The sequence below is a fragment of the Hyla sarda genome, unplaced genomic scaffold, assembly GCF_029499605.1.
Source record: "Hyla sarda isolate aHylSar1 unplaced genomic scaffold, aHylSar1.hap1 scaffold_2187, whole genome shotgun sequence".
Classification (NCBI taxonomy): domain Eukaryota; kingdom Metazoa; phylum Chordata; class Amphibia; order Anura; family Hylidae; genus Hyla; species Hyla sarda.
The window spans coordinates 10,433-31,389 of NW_026608858.1; the positions used below are offsets into that span (position 1 = coordinate 10,433).

Sequence of the window (20,957 nt, forward strand, 5' to 3'; positions counted from 1 at the left end):
AACACATTATCAGTATGAAGAGAGGAGACAACACATTATCAGTATGAAGAGAGGAGACAACACATTATCAGTATGAAGAGAGGAGACAACACATTATCAGTATGAAGAGAGGAGACAACACATTATCAGTATGAAGAGAGGAGACAACACATTATCAGTATGAAGAGAGGAGACAACACATTATCAGTATGAAGAGAGGAGACAACACATTATCAGTATGAAGAGAGGTGACAACACATTATCAGTATGAAGAGAGGTGACAACACATTATCAGTATGAAGAGAGGAGACAACACATTATCAGTATGAAGAGAGGTGACAACACATTATCAGTATGAAGAGAGGAGACAACACATTATCAGTATGAAGAGAGGAGACAACACATTATCAGTATGAAGAGAGGAGACATTATCAGTATGAAGAGAGGAGACAACACATTATCAGTATGAAGAGAGGAGACAACACATTATCAGTATGAAGAGAGGAGACATTATCAGTATGAAGAGAGGAGACAACACATTATCAGTATGAAGAGAGGAGACAACACATTATCAGTATGAAGAGAGGAGACAACACATTATCAGTATGAAGAGAGGAGACAACACATTATCAGTATGAAGAGAGGAGACATTATCAGTATGAAGAGAGGAGACAACACATTATCAGTATGAAGAGAGGAGACAACACATTATCAGTATGAAGAGAGGAGACATTATCAGTATGAAGAGAGGAGACAACACATTATCAGTATGAAGAGAGGAGACAACACATTATCAGTATGAAGAGAGGTGACAACACATTATCAGTATGAAGAGAGGAGACAACACATTATCAGTATGAAGAGAGGAGACAACACATTATCAGTATGAAGAGAGGAGACAACACATTATCCTGTCATGTGTCAGTTTTACCCTTCACCTTGGGGACATTTTAAGTGACCCTATTAAATGTTATATTTTAGGGTTCTGTATATATAGGGGTTTTACCCCGGACTTCGGCCGTGGGGTTTGGATTTATTGTAGCTTTGGCCCAATTTGGCTTTCAGGGCATCATTTTAGGCCAAATGGATTATAGGCCGCACTTCATGCCTGCAAAGGGTTTATGTTACGCCGAGCGCTCCGGGTCCCCGTTCCTCCCCGGAGCGCTCGCCTCATCCCCGTTGCTGCAGCGCCCCGGTCAGATCCACTGACCGGGTGCGCTGCGGTCCCGCCTCCTGCCGGGGTGCGATTCGCGATGCGGGTGGCGCCCGCTCGCGATGCGCACCCCGGTCCCCGTACCTGACTCGCTCTCCGTCGGTCCTGTCCCGGCGCGCGCGGCCCCGCTCCCTAGGGCGCGCGCGCGCCGGGTCTCTGCAATTTAAAGGGCCAGTGCACCAATGTTGGTGCCTGGCCCAATCTTCCAATTACCTATTAATTGGTTCCCACCTGTTCCCTGCTTATATCTAGTCTCCTCCCTTGCACTCCCTGGCCGGATCTTGTTGCCTCAGTGCCTAGTGAAAGCGTTCCCTAGTCTGTTCCCAGTCCGTGTTCCTGACCTCCTGCCGTTGCCCCTGACTACGATCCTTGCCGCCTGCCCCCGACCTTCTGCTACGTCCGACCTTGCTTCTGCCTACTCCATTGTACCGCGCCTATCTTCAGCATCTTCAGCAGCCAGAGAGGTGAGCCGTTGCTAGTGGATACGACCTGGTCACTACCGCCGCAGCAAGACCATCCCGCTTTGCGGCGGGCTCTGGTGAAAACCTGTAGAGTCTTAGAACCGGTCCACTAGCACGGTCCTCGCTACCCCTCTCTGGCACAGAGGATCCACCTCCTGCCAGCCGGCATCGTGACAGTAGATCCGGCCATGGATCCCGCTGAAGATCCTACACTGGTCGCCCAGCTAGCCCTAAAGATCGCCCAACGAGATCAACAGCTGGCATACTTGACCTCCGAGGCACTGCGTATTCAGTCACAGATACAGCAGCTGCAGCCGCAGATACAGCAACAGCTACAGCTGCAACTACCATCTCCTCCGCCGGCTCCTGCAACTCCTCCTCAGCAACCGGCCGTTCCTAACCCCTGCTTGTCCCTGCCGGACAAATTTGGCGGAAAGATCGCCCAACGAGATCAACAGCTGGCATACTTGATCTCCGAGACACAGCGTCTTCACTCACAGTTACAGCAGCTGCTGCCGCAGATACAGCAACTTCAGTCACAGCAGCTGCTGCCGCAGGTACAGCAACTTCAGTCACAGCTTCAGCTGCAACAACCATCTCCTCCGCCGGATCCTGCAATTCCTCCGCAGCAACCGGCCGTTCCTAACCCCTGCTTGTCCCTGCCGGACAAGTTTGATGGGGACCGCAATGATTCTGCCACAGCCACAGTCCAGTCCTTCTTCGCTGAGGTCCGTGGTGTCTTCGAGGAGCCTGCCCGAGCTTCTTCTGCCGAGATTGCCCTGCTGAACCTGGAACAGGGTGTTTCTTCCATTGGCGAGTACGCCATTCAGTTCCGGGCTCTTGCCTACGAGTTGTCCTGGAATAATGAGGTTCTCTGCGCGACCTTTAAAAAAGGCCTATCCAGCAACATTAAAGATGTTCTGGCCGCACGAGAGACTCCTGCTGACCTACATGAACTCATTCATCTTGCCACTCGCATTGACATGCGTTCTTCCGGATGGCGTCTGGAGCTCCGCCTGGATATGGACTTTGTTCGCACGAAGCGTTTTTTCTCCCCGGCTCCTCTCTCCTCTGGTCCTCTGCAATCCGTTCCTGTGCTTCCCGCCGCGGAGGCTATGCAAGTTGACCGGTCTCGCTTGACTCCTCAAGAGAGGACACGACGCCGCATGGAGAATCTTTGCCTGTACTATGCCAGTACCGAACACTTCCTGAAGGACTGTCCTATCCGTCCTCCCTGCCTGGAAAGACGTACGCTGACTCCGCACAAAGGTGACACAGTTCTTGATGTCAACTCTGCTTCTCCACGCCTTACTGTGCCGGTGCGGATATCTGCCTCTACCTTCTCCTTCTCTACTATGGTCCCCTTGGATTCCGGATCTGCAGGAAAATTTTTTTTGGACTGTCTCATGCGTTTCCGCACAGAACCCCTCCTAATGTGCATCGGACCTCTTCACGGAAAAATTGACTTTTTTTTCCTCAGGTTCTTTGGCCCCAAGAAGAGGGGGAGACCCAAGGGGGGGGGTACTGTTACGCCGAGCGCTCCGGGTCCCCGTTCCTCCCCGGAGCGCTCGCCTCATCCCCGTTGCTGCAGCGCCCCGGTCAGATCCACTGACCGGGTGCGCTGCGGTCCCGCCTCCTGCCGGGGTGCGATTCGCGATGCGGGTGGCGCCCGCTCGCGATGCGCACCCCGGTCCCCGTACCTGACTCGCTCTCCGTCGGTCCTGTCCCGGCGCGCGCGGCCCCGCTCCCTAGGGCGCGCGCGCGCCGGGTCTCTGCAATTTAAAGGGCCAGTGCACCAATGTTGGTGCCTGGCCCAATCTTCCAATTACCTATTAATTGGTTCCCACCTGTTCCCTGCTTATATCTAGTCTCCTCCCTTGCACTCCCTGGCCGGATCTTGTTGCCTCAGTGCCTAGTGAAAGCGTTCCCTAGTCTGTTCCCAGTCCGTGTTCCTGACCTCCTGCCGTTGCCCCTGACTACGATCCTTGCCGCCTGCCCCCGACCTTCTGCTACGTCCGACCTTGCTTCTGCCTACTCCATTGTACCGCGCCTATCTTCAGCATCTTCAGCAGCCAGAGAGGTGAGCCGTTGCTAGTGGATACGACCTGGTCACTACCGCCGCAGCAAGACCATCCCGCTTTGCGGCGGGCTCTGGTGAAAACCTGTAGAGTCTTAGAACCGGTCCACTAGCACGGTCCTCGCTACCCCTCTCTGGCACAGAGGATCCACCTCCTGCCAGCCGGCATCGTGACAGTTTAAGCTGCCAGAACCAAACAGAACCCCCACAAGTGACCCCATTATATATACAGAACCCCCACAAGTGACCCCATTATATATACAGAACCCCCACAAGTGACCCCATTATATATACCGCAACCCCACAAGCGACCCCATTTTGGAAACTACACCCCCTGAAGTATTCACCTAGACCAAAAGTGAGAACTTTGAGTCCCTTTTTGTGGGGCTGGAATGGTTACAAATTCAGTGGGAAAATGTCCCATTTGTGGGACATATTTATTGTACATTGCTTCTGAAAAGTAGGAAATGCGCCCCACATCATGCTGTTTGTCCCGGGCTGGGCAGTACCCCTACTTAGGCCATATCTGGTTGCCTGACCACCTGGTAGGACCAAGAAGGAGAGGAGCCCCCTTTGGCCATCAGGACATCATTATATGAATTATAGACCCCACTCCATGCCTGCAAAGGATCGGAGCTGTCAGAACAATACCGCACCCCCACAAGTGTATTGTCTGGACCAGGGAGCGCTCTGATTGGTCCTTTGTCTTCTAGCAGTGACGCGCGGCTGTCTGTGACAGTTATAGTTCCTGATGGATATATCCGCCATGTTGTGGGAATAATCATCCGCTCATGGTGAATATATCCATCACTGGGCGTTTGGGTGATCGTCCCCATTCATACGGCATTTCTGCAGTATCGGTGTCCGCTGTCATGTCAGAAAAGGGATCCAATGTATACTGGACCCGTCTCATTCAGAAATGACTGGAGCTGCTACAGTATATGTCAGAATCATTATTATTGACGTGATGCTGACGGATACCTGTAACATAACGCTGAAACGCAGTATGAACGGGACGCAGTGTAGGGTCACATAGAGCGCAGAGTATTTCACACCGCGGATGCCCCCGGCAGTCACAAGAGCGAGATCACTGCTGCGGCTGTTATTTTTACACTTAGTATTCCAAAGCATTGCAGTTATATCCTGCCTGACAGTTTTACACTAGTAGGCAGCATATCAGGATGTACCTCTGGCAATAACCGGGGCAGACCTGGGGGTCCTTGTAAAGACCCCCGGCTGTCCAGGTAACTAGCAGCACCCTGCAATCGTTGCAGGGTGCTGCTATGGCGTAAACGTAAAAAAAAACTAACACTTCATGGTCCAGAAAAAGATTCTTAGAAAGCGATCAAATAGTGTCATCAAAACTAAAGTGGTTCCGATATAAATTACAGATCACAGCGCAAAAAATGACTTTCATACATCCCTGTATACGGAATAAGTTATAGGGGTCAAGGTAGGACAATCTGATACATATATTTTTGTACAAAAATATGGGTTTGTAAAGAGGAAATGGCAAGTGTTATGGCTATTAGAAACCGAGGAGAAAAAAACTTAAAACACAAAAATGAGAAATCACTGTGTCCTTAAGAGGTTAAAACTCAAAACCACTGGGTCCTGAAGGGGTTAATAAAACAAAAATCATCTAACAGCCTCCACATGTGACCACACACATACCTCCACCTGCAGACTGTACTGGAGCCGTGTGCTTACAGGACCTGCGATGATGTCACCGTCATGTGATCAGTCACATGGAGGAGGAGGAGTCACATGATCAGGGGCTGCTGCTCTAGGCTCATCTGCTCAGTGTATGCAGGACTCTGCTGTCACATGACCATTATCACAGGTCCTTCAGGTCCACTGCTGTCACATGATCCTCCGCGGTGTTGTAGGAGAGAGACAGAGGGATTACACACAGCACCCTACGATTGCGCTGCAGGGAAGACAGAGAGAGCTCCCTCTGTCAAAACACTTACAGTCCGCGGTCACTTCTGACATGAGTACTTATCCCCTAACCATAGAATCCTGTGGGGATAAATGTCTGATTGTGAGGGGTCCGACCACTGAGACCCCCGCGATCTCCTGCCTGGCATCCCGTTTGTATATCTCCGGCTCTCCCATAGAGATTTATAGAGAGGTATGTCGGGCACCTCTTCATGCAGTGGTTGACAGTAATCCCTGCACGGAGCGGAGGTCACTTGTGCCTAGAGAGAGCTGGGAGGCCCCCAGCCTGACATATGTTTTGGGGGAGGGGGATGGTAATCCAAAATTTGTCCTGTAGTCCCAGAGATTCTAGTTACACCACTACTTCCCCCAAAATATTATTGTAGCCAGTGACTGAATAGAATCTGTGACCCTTCTCTATATTTAATGATCACTACTTACCTGGGTAGTTACCTGTAGTAATGTCCTCCTTAAACTGCTCATCACAGCTCACATCTGTCTCTTCTGCTTTTACTATTATGTTTGGAGCATGAATATATATCAGATCTTTCCCTGTTGGAATGTCCTCCTTATACTGCTCATTACTGCCCACATCTGTTTCTTCTTCTTTCTTTGTGTCAGTATTAATATAGATCAGATCTTTCCCTGTAGGAATGTCCTCCTTATACTGCTCATCACAGCTCACATCTGTCTCTTCTTTCTTTATGTCTGTAGTTTTATTATAGATCAGATTTTTAACTGTAGGAATGTGCTCCTCATACTGCTCATTACCGCTCACATCTGTGTTTTGTTCTTCCTTTATGTCTGTAGTATTAATATAGATCAGATCTTTTTCTGTAGAAATGTCCTCCTTATACTGCTCATCACCACTCACATCTGTCTCTTCTTCTTCCTTTATGTCTGTAACATTAATATCGATCAGATCTTTCCCTGCAGAAATGTCCTCCTTATACTGCTCATCACTGCTCACATCTGTCTCTTCTTCTTCTTCCTTTATGTCTGTGGCATTAATATAGATCAAATCTTTCTCTATAGAAATGTCCTCCTTATACTGCTCATCACTGCTCACATCTGTCTCTTCTTCTTTTATGTCTGTAGCATTAATAGAGATGAGCTCTTTCTCTGTAGGAATGTCCTCCTTATACTGCTCATCACTGCTCACATCTGTCTCTTCTTCTTCTTTTATGTCTGTAGCATTAATATAGATCAAATCTTTCCTTGTATGAATGGCCTCCATATTCTGCTCATCAAGAGGACGGGGACACCTCTCTGGTGCTGTTCTCTTACTGCATCTGACTGTAGGGAACACATACAGAGACTGAATTCATTCTTTACATACAAATAATGAGAGGACGTGTGTATATAGTCATGTCTATTACCTGGTGATGTGAGGGGCTGCTGATCCTCCATCATCACCTGATCCTTGTACTGATCCTTGTGTCCTTCTACATACTCCCACTCCTCCATGGAGAAATAGACCGCCACGTCCTGACACCTTATAGGAACCTGTATTGTGAATAAACATTTAATTCTATACAATTCCAGGATGTTATATGGAGACATTTGAGGGGATATTCCTGCACATGATTTATCTTCTTGCTCTCGGATGATGAGGTGAATACTTGTCGGGGCAGATCCTCTATATTATGGTCACATGTCCCCAACTGACCGCAAGTCTGATGATCCAGCTGTCAGTTCAGGTCATTATACCCAAAGCGCCCGTCCCATGGAGTGTAAGGAGTTAAGTGATATTTCATAGTATCACTGCTCCCCTCCCCCGGGACTATATAGATGGCTGCTTACTGTCTGGCCACTAAGGATAGAATTGGCAGTGCTGTGCGCCACTTAACCCTAGATAGACTGGTTGTTCTTATCCCAGCGAGTAGAAGGGACGATAAGCAGCTATCTGTATAGTGTGTGGCCCCAAAAAAGTTAAGTGTCAATGCATCACCACCATTTAACTCCTTCATGGCTGACTGGGCAGGAGGTATATAAAGTATAGCCATGGGCCCAGCTCCGGAGCAGGAGACGCATCAAATCTGACATATCTTCTGCTCTTGTGCAGGAAACCCCTTTCAGAGCAGGGACTCCTGTCATTAAAGTGATAAGATTTGGAGGGGAGGGGGAGGCCGCTGCCAGTCTATGAAGCACAGTCAGGAGTTTAGCACAATTCATAGCCCCTAGGACCTACCTGCTATCAGCATCTGGGACTCATTGCTAATGCCGGACATCACCAATGCCAAAAATCTATTTCCGGTGGAGCTGATAAGGACACCCACAGTGAAATAGCGGGGTCCTGGTCAGCTGAGAGAACGGGTGGAGGTCCCTAACCTCGCTCCACGCTGTCTGAACGACGCTCCAATCCTGCAGGCAGCCTCAGCATCACAGCATTGATCAGTGTATGTAATCTATAGATTCCATGTAATAGTCTACTACAGCGACTAAAAAACTGGGAATAAGGTAAAAAGAACATTAACTTACTGTGAATAAGCCCCTCCCCTAATAAACGATTGAATCTTCCCCATTTACCAATTATTTTTATTAATTCTTTTTAAATAAAATAATGTAAACAAAAATAAACCTAAACATATGTGTAACCGCACGGTCAATGGCGTAAACATAAAAAAAACTAACACTTCATGATCCAGAAAAAGATTCTTAGAAAGCGATCAAATAGTGTCATCAAAACTAAAGTGGTTCCGATATAAATTAGAGATCAGGGCGCAAAAAATGACTTTCATACATCCCTGTATACGAAATAAGTTATAGGGGTCAAGGTAGGACAATCTGATACATATATTTTTGTACAAAAATATGGGTTTGTAAAGAGGAAATGGCAAGTGTTATGGCTATTAGAAACCGAGGAGAAAAAAACTTAAAACACAAAAATGAGAAATCAATGAGTCCTTAAGAGGTTAAAACACAAAACTGCTGGGTCCTGAAGGGGTTAATAAAACAAAAACCATCTAACAGCCTCCACATGTGACCACACACATACCTCCACCTGAAGCTGTACAGGAGCCGTGTACTTACAGGACCTGCGATGATGTCACCGTCATGTGATCAGTCACATGATCAGGGGCTGCTGCTCTAGGCTCATCTGCTCAGTGTATGCAGGACTCTGCTGTCACATGACCATTATCACAGGTCCTTCAGGTCCACTGCTGTCACATGATCCTCCCCACAGGTCCTTCAGCCACAGTCACATCTATAATGAGAAACTTTACCCCCAAATGTACTGGTCACATGATTGTGACATCATCACAGGTCCTACATCTCCAGCATGTAGCAGATACAGAACAGGTCCTGGTGGGGCAGTCACTGCTGTTGTGTTGTGTGTGGAGATCGCTCAGAGCAGCAGCCCCTGATCATGTGACTCCTCCTCCATGTGACTGATCACATGACGGTGACATCATCGCAGGTCCTGTAAGCACATGGCTCTTCTACAGATACAGGTATGTGTGTGCGGTCACCATCAGATCAGGATTATTGGGGATGTTTATTATTAACCCTTAAAGGAGTAGTCCAGTGGTGACCCAGTGGTGAACAACTTATCCCCTATCCTTAGGATAGGGGATAAGTTGCAGATCGCGGGGGGTCCGACCGCTGGAGCCCCCTGCGATCTCCTGTACAGAGCCCCGACAGCCCGCGGGAAGGGGGCGTGTCAACCTACGCACGAAGCGGCGGCCGACACGCTCCCCTCAATACAACTCTATGGCAGAGCCGAAGCACTGCCTTTGGCAATCTCCAGCTCTGCCATAGAGATGTATTGAGGGGGCGAGTCGGCAGCCGCTTCGTGCGGGGGTCGACACCCGCTATCTGGCCGGAGAGCCTGGCCCCCGTACAGAGAGATCGCAGGGGGCCCCAGCGGTCGGACCCCCCGCGATCTCAAACTTATTGTCACGATTCGGCTTACAGGTTGTGGATCCACTGTGTCAGCAATGGATTGGCGTGGACCGTGCCAGTGGACCGGTTCTAAGATGCTACTGGTGTTCACCAGAGCCCGCCGCAAAGCGGGATGGTCTTGCTGCGGCGGTAGCAACCAGGTCGTATCCACCGGCAACGGCTCAACCTCGCTGACTGCTGAGAAGACGTGGGACAGAAGGACTAGGCAGAGGCAAGGTCAGACGTAGCAGAAGGTCGGGGCAGGCGGCAAGGTTCGTAGTCAATATGGATAGCAAGGGTTCAGGTAACACAGGCTTGGACAACACTAAACGCTTTCACTGGCACAAGGCAACAAGATCCGGCCAGGAAGTGCAGGGGAAGTGAGGTGATATAGACAGGGAGCAGGTGGAAGCTAATTAGGCTAATTGGGCCAAGCACCAATCATTGGTGCACTGGCCCTTTAAGTCTCAGAGAGCTGGCGCGCGCGCGCCCTAGAGAGCGGAGCCGCGCGCGCCAGCACATGACAGCCGGGGACCGGGACGGGTAAGTGACTTGGCATGCGATTCGCGAGCGGGCGCGTCCCGCTATGCGAATCGCATCCCCGCCGGCAATGTCAGTGCAGCGCTCCCGGTCAGCGGGACTGACCGGGGCGCTGCAGGGAGAGAGACGCCGTGAGCGCTCCGGGGAGGAGCAGGGACCCGGAGCGCTCGGCGTAACACTTATCCCCTATCCTTAGGATAGGAGATACGTTTTTCACCACTGGACTACCCCTTTAAGGACACGATGTATATTTACATTCTGTGCCCCACATGGGACTTTGAGGTGAGCTCAGGAGGTATAAGCAGCTAGGACTCACCACTAATGACGCTCATCACCATTAACCCTTTAAATTCTATGATCAAAGTTGATTGCAGGATCTAATATTAGTAAAATGCAGTTGTTGGGGGGGCGGAGTCTAGATCAGCTGAGATGACGGCCGGAGGGCCCCTTACCGTGCTCTGTGCTCAGATCGGTGCTCTAAGTATTGTGGCAGTGTGGCAAGGAAAGGGTGTATTTCCCTTGCTAACTCTGCTGAATGCTCCACCTATGGCCTGATTAATGAGGTATCAGGAAGGGAAAGTGTTTAAAAGGAAAAGAAACATAATAGTTGGGGCTCTCCCTGGGTAACAGCATGTCGCGGTAGGGGGAGACACACGGACCCTGTTATGTCGCTGTAGGGGGAGACACACGGACCCTGTTATGTCGCGGTAGGGGGAGACACACGGACCCTGTTATGTCGCTGTAGGGGGAGACACACGGACCCTGTTATGTCGCTGTAGGGGGAGACACACGGACCCTGTTATGTCGCTGTAGGGGGAGACACACGGACCCTGTTATGTCGCTGTAGGGGGAGACACACGGACCCTGTTATGTCGCTGTAGGGGGAGACACACGGACCCTGTTATGTCGCTGTAGGGGGAGACACACGGACCCTGTTATGTCGCTGTAGGGGGAGACACACGGACCCTGTTATGTCGCTGTAGGGGGAGACACACGGACCCTGTTATGTCGCTGTAGGGGGAGACACACGGACCCTGTTATGTCGCTGTAGGGGGAGACACACGGACCCTGTTATGTCGCTGTAGGGGGAGACACACGGACCCTGTTATGTCGCTGTAGGGGGAGACACACGGACCCTGTTATGTCGCTGTAGGGGGAGACACACGGACCCTGTTGAGGAAACACACAGCGAACTGTGAGCGGTCCAAGAAGTGAAGAAGTGGTGTGAACTGTGAGTAACAGGTTGCAGGGGCACATGTTTTATGCTGGCTGAGGGTAGCTCACCAGATAGTAGTCAGGGCATGCTGATATGTGTAGTCAGTGACCAGACGGTCTAGGACTTTGGTTTGTTCCTGAGTTATGTTTTGTTTTACCTGTCTAAATAAAGCTGGCAAGGTGCCAGGCGTGCATGAATAACCGTTGTCTGCGGGTTTATTGAGTGGAAACGTGTCCCGTGGCCGTGTCCAGGACGATCCCGGAGCTATCCCCAAGGAGGAATCCTTACAATATACAGACACCTCCACAGCCTGTATAAGCCGAGCACCGATAACACTGATCACTATGGCAGAACGTTATTCAGGGTTTGTAATAGAAGCTCCTCCCCTAATAAGTTTATATCCCATTTTTGTAATAAAATAATGTAGGTGGGCGTGGCTTAGACATGGTGCTGTGCGGTTGTTTTTCTAGGGAGCTCCGTGCCAGCGGTTGTTTGCCTGATTTCCTGCCTATACTGCCCCCCAGGGGATGTCTGCAGGTAATAGCAGGTTCTTCCGGGGGGACATATCACAATTCACATAAAATCCTGATGTAATTGTGATGTATATTGTGCCCCCTAGTGGACACATTTCACTATTCTTCATTGGACAATGTCATATTGAATCCCTCTATTCTTCTCCCTGCTCTGATGAAGACGTTCTGAATACACCGCAGCCTCAGAGATTAGGAGAAATGGATTCACAACGTCTTCAGCAGAGCAGGGAGAGCGACCTCAGAAGACCTGGAGGACCAGAGCGCCACCACCGGACGGGAGAGGGGAGTGCGCTCTAGTCTCTTATTTTACAGCCCTCGGACAATGGATTTTGTTTTATAGAGAAATCAGAAAACTCCTATAATGTCTCCTCAGATGTTTCCCCAGATTATCTCCAGGAAATGGATTTTATTTCTCCATAGAATCTGGTGCGGTTTATCATCGTCTCCTCTTCTTCCCTTCAGGTTTCTCCAATCCAGGATCCTCTGCTGATATCTTCTATATAAGAGAATTCTCCTGGATGACCCATCAACCATGGAGAGAGACAGGAACAAGATGGCCGACAGAATCATAAACCTCACCGTACAGATACTTTTCCGGCTTACTGGAGAGGTGAGGGATTCTGGGAGTGATGTCACATGACCTCATTCTTATCTATGTAATAACAGATGGATATGACTGGAGAGGTGAGGGATTCTGGGAGTGATGTCACATGGCCTCATTCTTATCTATGTAATAACAGATGGATATGACTGGAGAGGTGAGGGATTCTGGGAGTGATGTCACATGACCACATTCTTATCTATGTAATAACAGATGGATATGACTGGAGAGGTGAGGGATTCTGGGAGTGATGTCACATGACCTCATTCTTATCTATGTAATAACAGATGGATATGACTGGAGAGGTGAGGGATTCTGGGAGTGATGTCACATGACCTCATTCTTATCTATGGAATAACAGATGGATATTATTGGAGAGGTGAGGGATTCTGTGAGTGATGTCACATGACCTCATTCTTATCTATGTAATAACAGATGGATATGACTGGAGAGGTGAGGGATTCTGGGAGTGATGTCACATGACCTCATTCTTATCTATGTAATAACAGATGGATATGACTGGAGAGGTGAGGGATTCTGGGAGTGATGTCACATGACCTCATTCTTATCTATGTAATAACAGATGGATATGACTGAAGAGGTGAGGGATTCTGGGAGTGATGTCACATGACCTCATTCTTATCTATGTAATAACAGATGGATATGACTGGAGAGGTGAGGGATTCTGGGAGTGATGTCACATGACCTCATTCTTATCTATGTAATAACAGATGGATGTGACTGGAGAGGTGAGGGATTCTGGGAGTGATGTCACATGACCTCATTCTTATCTATGGATTAACAGATGGATATTATTGGAGAGGTGAGGGATTCTGGGAGTGATGTCACATGACCTCATTGTTATCTATGTAATAACAGATGGATATGACTGGAGAGGTGAGGGATTCTGGGAGTGATGTCACATGACCTCATTCTTATCTATGTAATAACAGATGGATATGACTGGAGTGGTGAGGGATTCTGGGAATGTATGCAGGGATATTAATGTGTCTCTCCATACACAGGATTACACAGTAGTGAAGAAGTCCTCTAGTGGGCGCTGTCGGGCCCCTGTGTGTGAAGGATGGGGAAGAACCCTGAGCCCAATCCCGGGGCCCCCACCTCACTCCCTGATACATGAGGAAATGGATGAACAGAAGATCCGAGAACTCATCAACAAGATGATGGAACTGCTGACTGGAGAGGTGACCCTGCTGGGACATTATACAGTAATGGAGGGTCTGGTGATGACTGGAGAGGTGACACTGCTGGGACATTATACAGTAATGGGGGGTCTGGTGATGATTAGAGAGGTGACACTGCTGGGACATTATACAGTAATGGAGGGGTCTGGTGATGACTGGAGAGGTGACACTGCTGGGACATTATACAGTAATGGGGGGGTCTGGTGATGATTAGAGAGGTGACACTGCTGGGACATTATACAGTAATGGAGGGGTCTGGTGATGACTGGAGAGGTGACACTGCTGGGAATGCTGGGATATTATACAGTAATGGAGGGGTCTGGTGATGACTGGAGAGGTGACACTGCTGGGACATTATACAGTAATGGAGGGGTCTGGTGATGACTGGAGAGGTGACACTGCTGGGACATTATACAGTAATGAAGGGGTCTGGTGATGATTAGAGAGGTGACACTGCTGGGACATTATACAGTAATGGAGGGGTCTGGTGATGACTGGAGAGGTGACACTGCTGGGAGATTATACAGTAATGGAGGGGTCTGGTGATGACTGGAGAGGTGACACTGCTGGGACATTATACAGTAATGGAGGGGTCTGGTGATGACTGGAGAGGTGACACTGCTGGGACATTATACAGTAATGGAGGGGTCTGGTGATGACTGGAGAGGTGACACTGCTGGGACATTATACAGTAATGGAGGGGTCTGGTGATGACTGGAGAGGTGACACTGCTGGGACATTATACAGTAATGGAGGGGTCTGGTGATGACTGGAGAGGTGACACTGCTGGGACATTATACAGTAATGGAGGGGTCTGGTGATGACTGGAGAGGTGACACTGCTGGGACATTATACAGTAATGGAGGGGTCTGGTGCTGACTGGAGAGGTGACACTGCTGGGACATTATACAGTAATGGAGGGGTCTGGTGATGACTGGAGAGGTGACACTGCTGGGAATGCTGGGACATTATACAGTAATGGAGGGGTCTGGTGATGACTGGAGAGGTGACACTGCTGGGACATTATACAGTAATGGAGGAGTCTGGTGATGACTGGAGAGGTGACACTGCTGGGAATGCTGGGACATTATACAGTAATGGAGGGGTCTGGTGATGACTGGAGAGGTGACCCTGCTGGGAATGCTGGGACATTATACAGTAATGGAGGGGTCTGGTGATGACTGGAGAGGTGACACTGCTGGGACATTATACAGTAATGGAGGGGTCTGGTGATGACTGGAGAGGTGACACTGCTGGGAATGCTGGGACATTATACAGTAACACCACTGGAGGGGTCGGGGTGATGACTGTATCATTATGTGTCAGGTTCCTATAAGGTGTCAGGACGTGGCGGTCTATTTCTCCATGGAGGAGTGGGAGTATGTAGAAGGACACAAGGATCAGTACAAGGATCAGGTGATGATGGAGGATCAGCAGCCCCTCACATCACCAGGTAATAGACATGACTATATACACACGTCCTCTCATTATTTGAATGTAAAGAATGAATTCAGTCTCTGTATGTGTTCCCTACAGTCAGATCCAGTAAGAGATCAGCACCGGAGAGGTGTCCCCGTCCTCTTGATCAGCAGTATAAGGAGAACATTTTTTCAGAGAAAGATCTGATCTATATTAATGCTATGGACATAAAGGAAGAGACAGATGTGAGCAGTGATAAGCAGTATAATGAGGACATTCTGACAGGAAAAGATCTGAACAATATTAATGCTACAGATATGAAGAAAGAAGAAGAGACAGATGTGAGCCGTGATGAGCAGTATAAGGAGGACATTCCTACAGGGAAAGATCTGAACAATATTAATGCTACAGACATAAAGGAAGAAGAAGAGACAGATGTGAGCAGTGATGAGCAGTATAATGAGAACATTCCTACAGGTAACCACCCAGGTGAGTAGAAACAACTTTATATAGAGAAGAGTCACAGATTCTTCTGCTGTAATAATTGTGTAGAATTCTTTAATCTCTCGGTCCTGTCTCTTGCTGTATATTCTTCTATTCACCCTAAAAGCAAACTAATGTGATACTACAGCTTGAATATGGAGAAGAAATATCCCTATGTGTACGAGGCCATCACACCCGCTCCCATAGACTTGCACTGAGGAGGCACGGTGTGACATCATGACCCCCGCAGCCCACACCCAGCGTTTGGAACTAAATGATCTGACCGCTGGGGCAGTGGAGTTCCCCTTTAATCTCCCTGTCCGTTCTCCCTCTGCGGCAGAGCAGCTCATGTCCATGTAACAGGGGACGAGAACTGTGGCCAAGAATTCAATAGAGTTCTGTATTGTAGCAGCAGAAGTGTGCTGGGATAAGGAAGCGCTGGTGGACACGTTCTCTTCTGGACTCTCCGATATTATACAAGATGAGATTGTGGTCAGAGATCTCGAGGAGCTTTTGTCTTTTACTATCCTAATTGACACTGGCCGACGTTTATCATTGTCTTTAGACAGTTTTTTGTGTCTAGAAAAGGCGCAAGCCGGGTTTATTTGCACTTTTTTGTTCCTTTTGGTTTACACATTTCTCCTGATTTTGAGTTGTAATCCACTGATTTTAGTAATACACATGATATGGACGGATTTTATGAACTGCACCTGTTTGTGAAAAGGCGCAAAAAAGGCGCAAAGCCACAGAAAAGTCTCTCTAAAACTACACCGGCCCAGACTTAGCTTTTTGATGAATGTGAAGAGAGAAATGTCAGAAAATGTGACCGGCACAAAATGTATCAAATGCTCTGTGACAATTTAATAAGTTTGGTTCTTCTACACATCACAGCACAAGGTGCAGAAAAATACTTCACTTACATCTACAATGATATATGCCGGCCGCTGGGTTTCAAGAAGAGAGACCACCATTTTGGGACCCCTTGAAGAGGCCTTCTGTCAGATTGTCATCTTGCCTTTCATGCCCTCCCTCACCTCCCATGCCTCCCTCACCTCCCTTCTATGAGCCGACCGGAGTGAACCGCAGCCTCCGGTCGGCTGCTTTTTCGGCCGTATGCGGTTTCCCGACCGCAGGCAAAAACGTGGTCGACCACGTTTTTGCCTGCGGTCGGGAAACCGCATACGGCCGAAAAAGCAGCCGACCGGAGGCTGCGGTTCACTCCAGTCGGCTCATAGAAATACATTAACTGCGGTTCCCGAATACGGCTGAGTGCGGGCGCCGCGATTAAGCCCTGCCCACCCCTCCTTCCAGCCGTATACGGGAACCGTAATGACAAACCGTAGTGTGAACCCAGCCTTATATAGGTTGGATTTTGTCGGACTTCTGGAAAAAATCATAACTACATGCAGGAAAATTTATACGTTTAAAATTGTCATCTTCTGACCCCTATAACTTTTTTACTTTGCCGCTTATGAGGCCGTATGAAGGCTCGTTTTTTTGCGCCGTCATCTGAAGTTTTTAGCGGTATCCTTTTTGTATTAATCGGACTTATTGATCACTTTTTAATAATTTTTTCATTATATAAAAAGTGACCAAAAATCCGCTATTTTGGACTTTGGAATTTTTTTGCGCGTACGCCATTGACCGTGCGGTTTAATTAACAATATGTTTTTACAATTCAGACATTTCTGCACGCGGTGATACCATAAATGTTTATTTTTATTTACACTTTTTTTTTTATGGGAAATAGGGGGGTGATTCAAACTTTTATTAGGGGAGGGGTTAATGATCTTTATTCACTTTTTTTTCCGCAGTGTTATAGCTCCCATAGGGACCTATAACACTGCACACATTGATCTTTTATACTGATAATTGTTATCCCATAGGGGGCTATAGCACTGCACACACTGATCTCTTATACTGATCATTGTTATCCCATAGGGACCTATAACACTGCACACACTGATCTCCTATACTGATCATTGTTATCCCATAGGAGACTATAACACTGCACACACTGATCTCTTATACTGATCATTGTTATCCCATAGGAGACTATAACACTGCACACACTGATCTCTTATACTGATCATTATTATCCCATAGGAGACTATAACACTGCACACACTGATCTCTTATACTGATCATTGTTATCCCATAGGAGACTAAAACACTGCACACACTGATCTCTTATACTGATCATTGTTATCCCATAGGGACCTATAACACTGCACACACTGATCTCTTATACTGATCATTGTTATCCCATAGGGGGCTATAGCACTGCACACACTGATCTCTTATACTGATCATTGTTATCCCATAGGAGACTAAAACACTGCACACACTGATCTCTTATACTGATCATTGTTATCCCATAGGGACCTATAACACTGCACACACTGATCTCTTATACTGATCATTGTTATCCCATAGGGGGCTATAGCACTGCACACACTGATCTTTTATACTGATAATTGTTATCCCATAGGGACCTATAACACTGCACACACTGATCTTTTATACTGATAATTGTTATCCCATAGGGTGCTATAGCACTGCACATACTGATCTTTTATACTGATCATTGTTGTCCCATAGGGACCTATAACACTGCACACACTGATCTTTTATACTGATCATTGTTATCCCATAGGGGGCTATAGCACTGCACACACTGATCTTATACTGATCATTGTTATCCCATAGGGACCTATAACACTGCACACACTGATCTTTTACATTGATCACTGGTTTCTCATAGGAAACCAGTGATCAATGATTCTGCCACTTGACTGCTCATGCCTGGATCTCAAGCACTGAGCAGTCATTCGGCGATTGGACAGCGAGGAGGCAGGTAGGGATCCTCCAGCTGTCATATAAGCTGTTCGGGATGCCGCGATTTCGCCGCAGCGATCCCGAACAGCTCCCTGAGCTAGCCGACTTTGAACGCCGCGTCTAAAGGGTTAATAGCACGCGGCACCGCGATCAATGCCGCGCGCTAATAGCCACGGGTCCCGGCCGTTGTTAGAGGCCGGGCCCGACCCGCTGTGGCCCCGCGTTATAGATCGGGAGCGGACTCAGGACGTACAGGTACGTCCTGGGTCCTTAACAGGTTAAACATTAATTTTCCTGCATGTAGTTATGATTTTTTCCAGAAGTCCGACAAAATCACCTATATAAGTAGGGGATCATTTCAACCGTATGGACCTACAGAATAAAGAGAAGGTGTCATTTTTACCCAAAACTTTTTTATTATATATATTTAAAAAAATGGAAATGGGGGGATTCAAACTATGCAAAAATTGGGGGTAACAAAAACTATGCAAACTGAGTATCCTTGTGATCATATTCACCTGAGAAATAATTTTACCGCACAGTGAGTGAAGGATCGGCGCCGCAAATAATTAGTTATGGCAAAATAAGAGATTTGCCTATTAGAGGAAAGCTTAAATTTCCTGGGTTGTTAAGAGGTTAATACTGATAATAAAATCTGTGTTATTCTCTGCAGATTCTTGTAGCAGGAGATCAGAGGAGAATCTTATATCTTCAGATTATAAAGCAGATGATGATATCACACAAGATACATATGAAGAACATTCCATTATCCCAGATACACCCTCAGCCCTTCACAGCCAAGATCTGTCATCTCATCCTTATATACAGGTCCTGTCTTCTCAGTCATCACAGAAAGGTCACAGAAGGGGTGTTGGACACCAACAAGCTCATACGGGAAAGAAACCATATTCATGCTCAGAATGTGGGAAATGTTTTACTAAGAAATCAAGCTTTGTTGATCATCAAAAAATTCACACAGGAGAGAAACCATTTTCATGTTCAGAGTGTGGGAAATGTTTTATTAAGAAATCACATATTGTTAAACATCAAAGAATTCACACAGGGGAAAAGCCATTTTCGTGTGCAGAGTGTGGAAAAAGTGTTGCTGATAAATCAAATCTTGTTTATCATCAAAAAACTCACACAGGGGAGAAGCCATTTCCATGTTTAGAATGTGGAAAATGTTTTACTCAGAAATCAGATCTTGTTAAACATGAAAGAACTCACACAGGAGAGAAGCCATTTTCTTGTTCAGAATGTGGAAAATGTTTTACTAATAAATCAAGTCTTGTTCATCATCAAAGAATTCACACAGGGGAGAAACCATTTTCATGTTCAGAATGTGAAAAATGTTTTATTAAGAAAGCAACACTTAAAAGACATATAAGAACTCACACAGGAGAGAAGCCAATTTAGAGCAATAAATTACGCAGATAACACATCTATATATTAACCATGTACATAGGATATCTGACATTTATATATATCATAGAATGCAGGTGTCTCAAACTGGCGGCCTCCAGATGTTGAAAAACTTCAACTCCCAGCATGCCTGTGAGGGGAGTCAGCTTGTTATAGGTTTTTATATAACCTTTTATAATAATCCTTTATATGATTATACGCCATTTTGTATATCATCACCATGTTGTCTATAGTCCACCATCTTGTCTATGTTCCTTCATTATGAACTGAGTGTGAACTTTACCAGAATTATAACCAGGAAACTTGTAAACAAGAACCACAACTGCTGAGCGTACAGAAAACTCCAAGGCTACTGAGTCTGAAGACGTTCACACTTCCCGTCCTTCCTACTTAGAGATAAGACGCCTGTTTGTAACCAGGTATCATTGGGCAGTTTGCCGTCCTTTCATCTTTGCCTATAAGAATTCTGCTGTATGTAGTAAACGTCAGAAGACGCTGTATACAGATCCCAGTCTGTGTCATTTCTTCCAATCTATCAGGCCTCATTGATAAAACATTTCCAATTTGGCCTCGAACAGCAAATGTACCTGAAGGAATTGGTTAAATTCCTTAACATGGCCGACAACGGTTATCTGCAGCCAACGGCTGTCCGGGCATGTCCTGGCGTGCTGGGAGTTAAAGTTATACAACATCTGGAGGGCCACCAGTTTGAGACCCCGATATACTGCATCTCCAAACTTGTTACCAATTGTTAATAAAAGTTTTCTCTCTTATATGATTTATTATTCTTATATTCATCTCCGCACACTGGACTTATAATAAATGTAATATTGTCCCTGAGGTTGTATATAGGGAATGTAACGCGTCAGTGTTGTCCCCGCCCCCTTCTCATTATGATTATAGAGACTTTAAAGGGTTATCCTGGAAAAAACTTTATATATATATGTATATATCAACTGGCTCCAGTAAGTTAAACAGATATGTAAATTACTTCTATTAAAAAATCTTAATCCTTTCAGTATTTATGAGCTGCTGAAGTTGAGTTCTTTTCTGTCTAACTGCTCTCTGATGACACATGTCTCGGGTCCAGAGTAGAAGCAAATCCCCATAGCAAACCTCTTCTACTCTGTGCAGTTCCCGAGAC

At 47.1% G+C, this 20,957-nt stretch overlaps 2 protein-coding genes across 3 annotated transcripts; one reads left to right on the plus strand and one right to left on the minus strand.

Annotated features, from left to right (window-relative positions):
* Positions 1-6,112: 6,112 nt before the first annotated feature.
* LOC130320011 (gelsolin-related protein of 125 kDa-like) lies at positions 6,113-8,690 on the minus strand (the record flags this gene model as incomplete). Its single annotated transcript, XM_056553010.1, has 3 exons — positions 8,670-8,690; positions 7,051-7,177; positions 6,113-6,967 (listed from the first exon to the last, which is right to left on the minus strand). Coding segments are annotated over exons 2-3 (943 nt in total), but the record flags the coding sequence as incomplete, so codon positions are not given.
* A 283-nt stretch (positions 8,691-8,973) lies between these two features.
* LOC130320012 (oocyte zinc finger protein XlCOF7.1-like) lies at positions 8,974-20,542 on the plus strand. Of its 2 annotated transcripts, none has more exons than XM_056553011.1 (6): positions 8,974-9,126; positions 12,308-12,455; positions 13,472-13,651; positions 14,978-15,104; positions 15,188-15,559; positions 19,065-20,542. In XM_056553011.1, exons 2-6 carry the CDS (start codon positions 12,378-12,380, stop codon positions 19,805-19,807), a joined length of 1,500 nt encoding a protein of 499 aa, XP_056408986.1. In that variant the 5' UTR covers positions 8,974-9,126; positions 12,308-12,377; the 3' UTR covers positions 19,808-20,542. The 2 variants fall into 2 exon arrangements, with proteins under 2 accessions (XP_056408986.1, XP_056408987.1); XM_056553012.1 differs by having other exon boundaries at positions 15,188-15,547.
* Positions 20,543-20,957: the final 415 nt, after the last annotated feature.

Excerpts from the sequence above, each read along its gene's own strand:
- LOC130320012 (XM_056553011.1), top strand. The coding sequence starts at position 12,378 with ATGGAGAGAGACAGGAACAAGATGGCCGACAGAATCATAAACCTCACC. Across the intron at positions 12,456-13,471 it reads TTTTCCGGCTTACTGGAGAG|GATTACACAGTAGTGAAGAA; the intron begins GTGAGGGATTCT and ends CTCCATACACAG. Across the intron at positions 13,652-14,977 it reads TGGAACTGCTGACTGGAGAG|GTTCCTATAAGGTGTCAGGA; the intron begins GTGACCCTGCTG and ends ATTATGTGTCAG.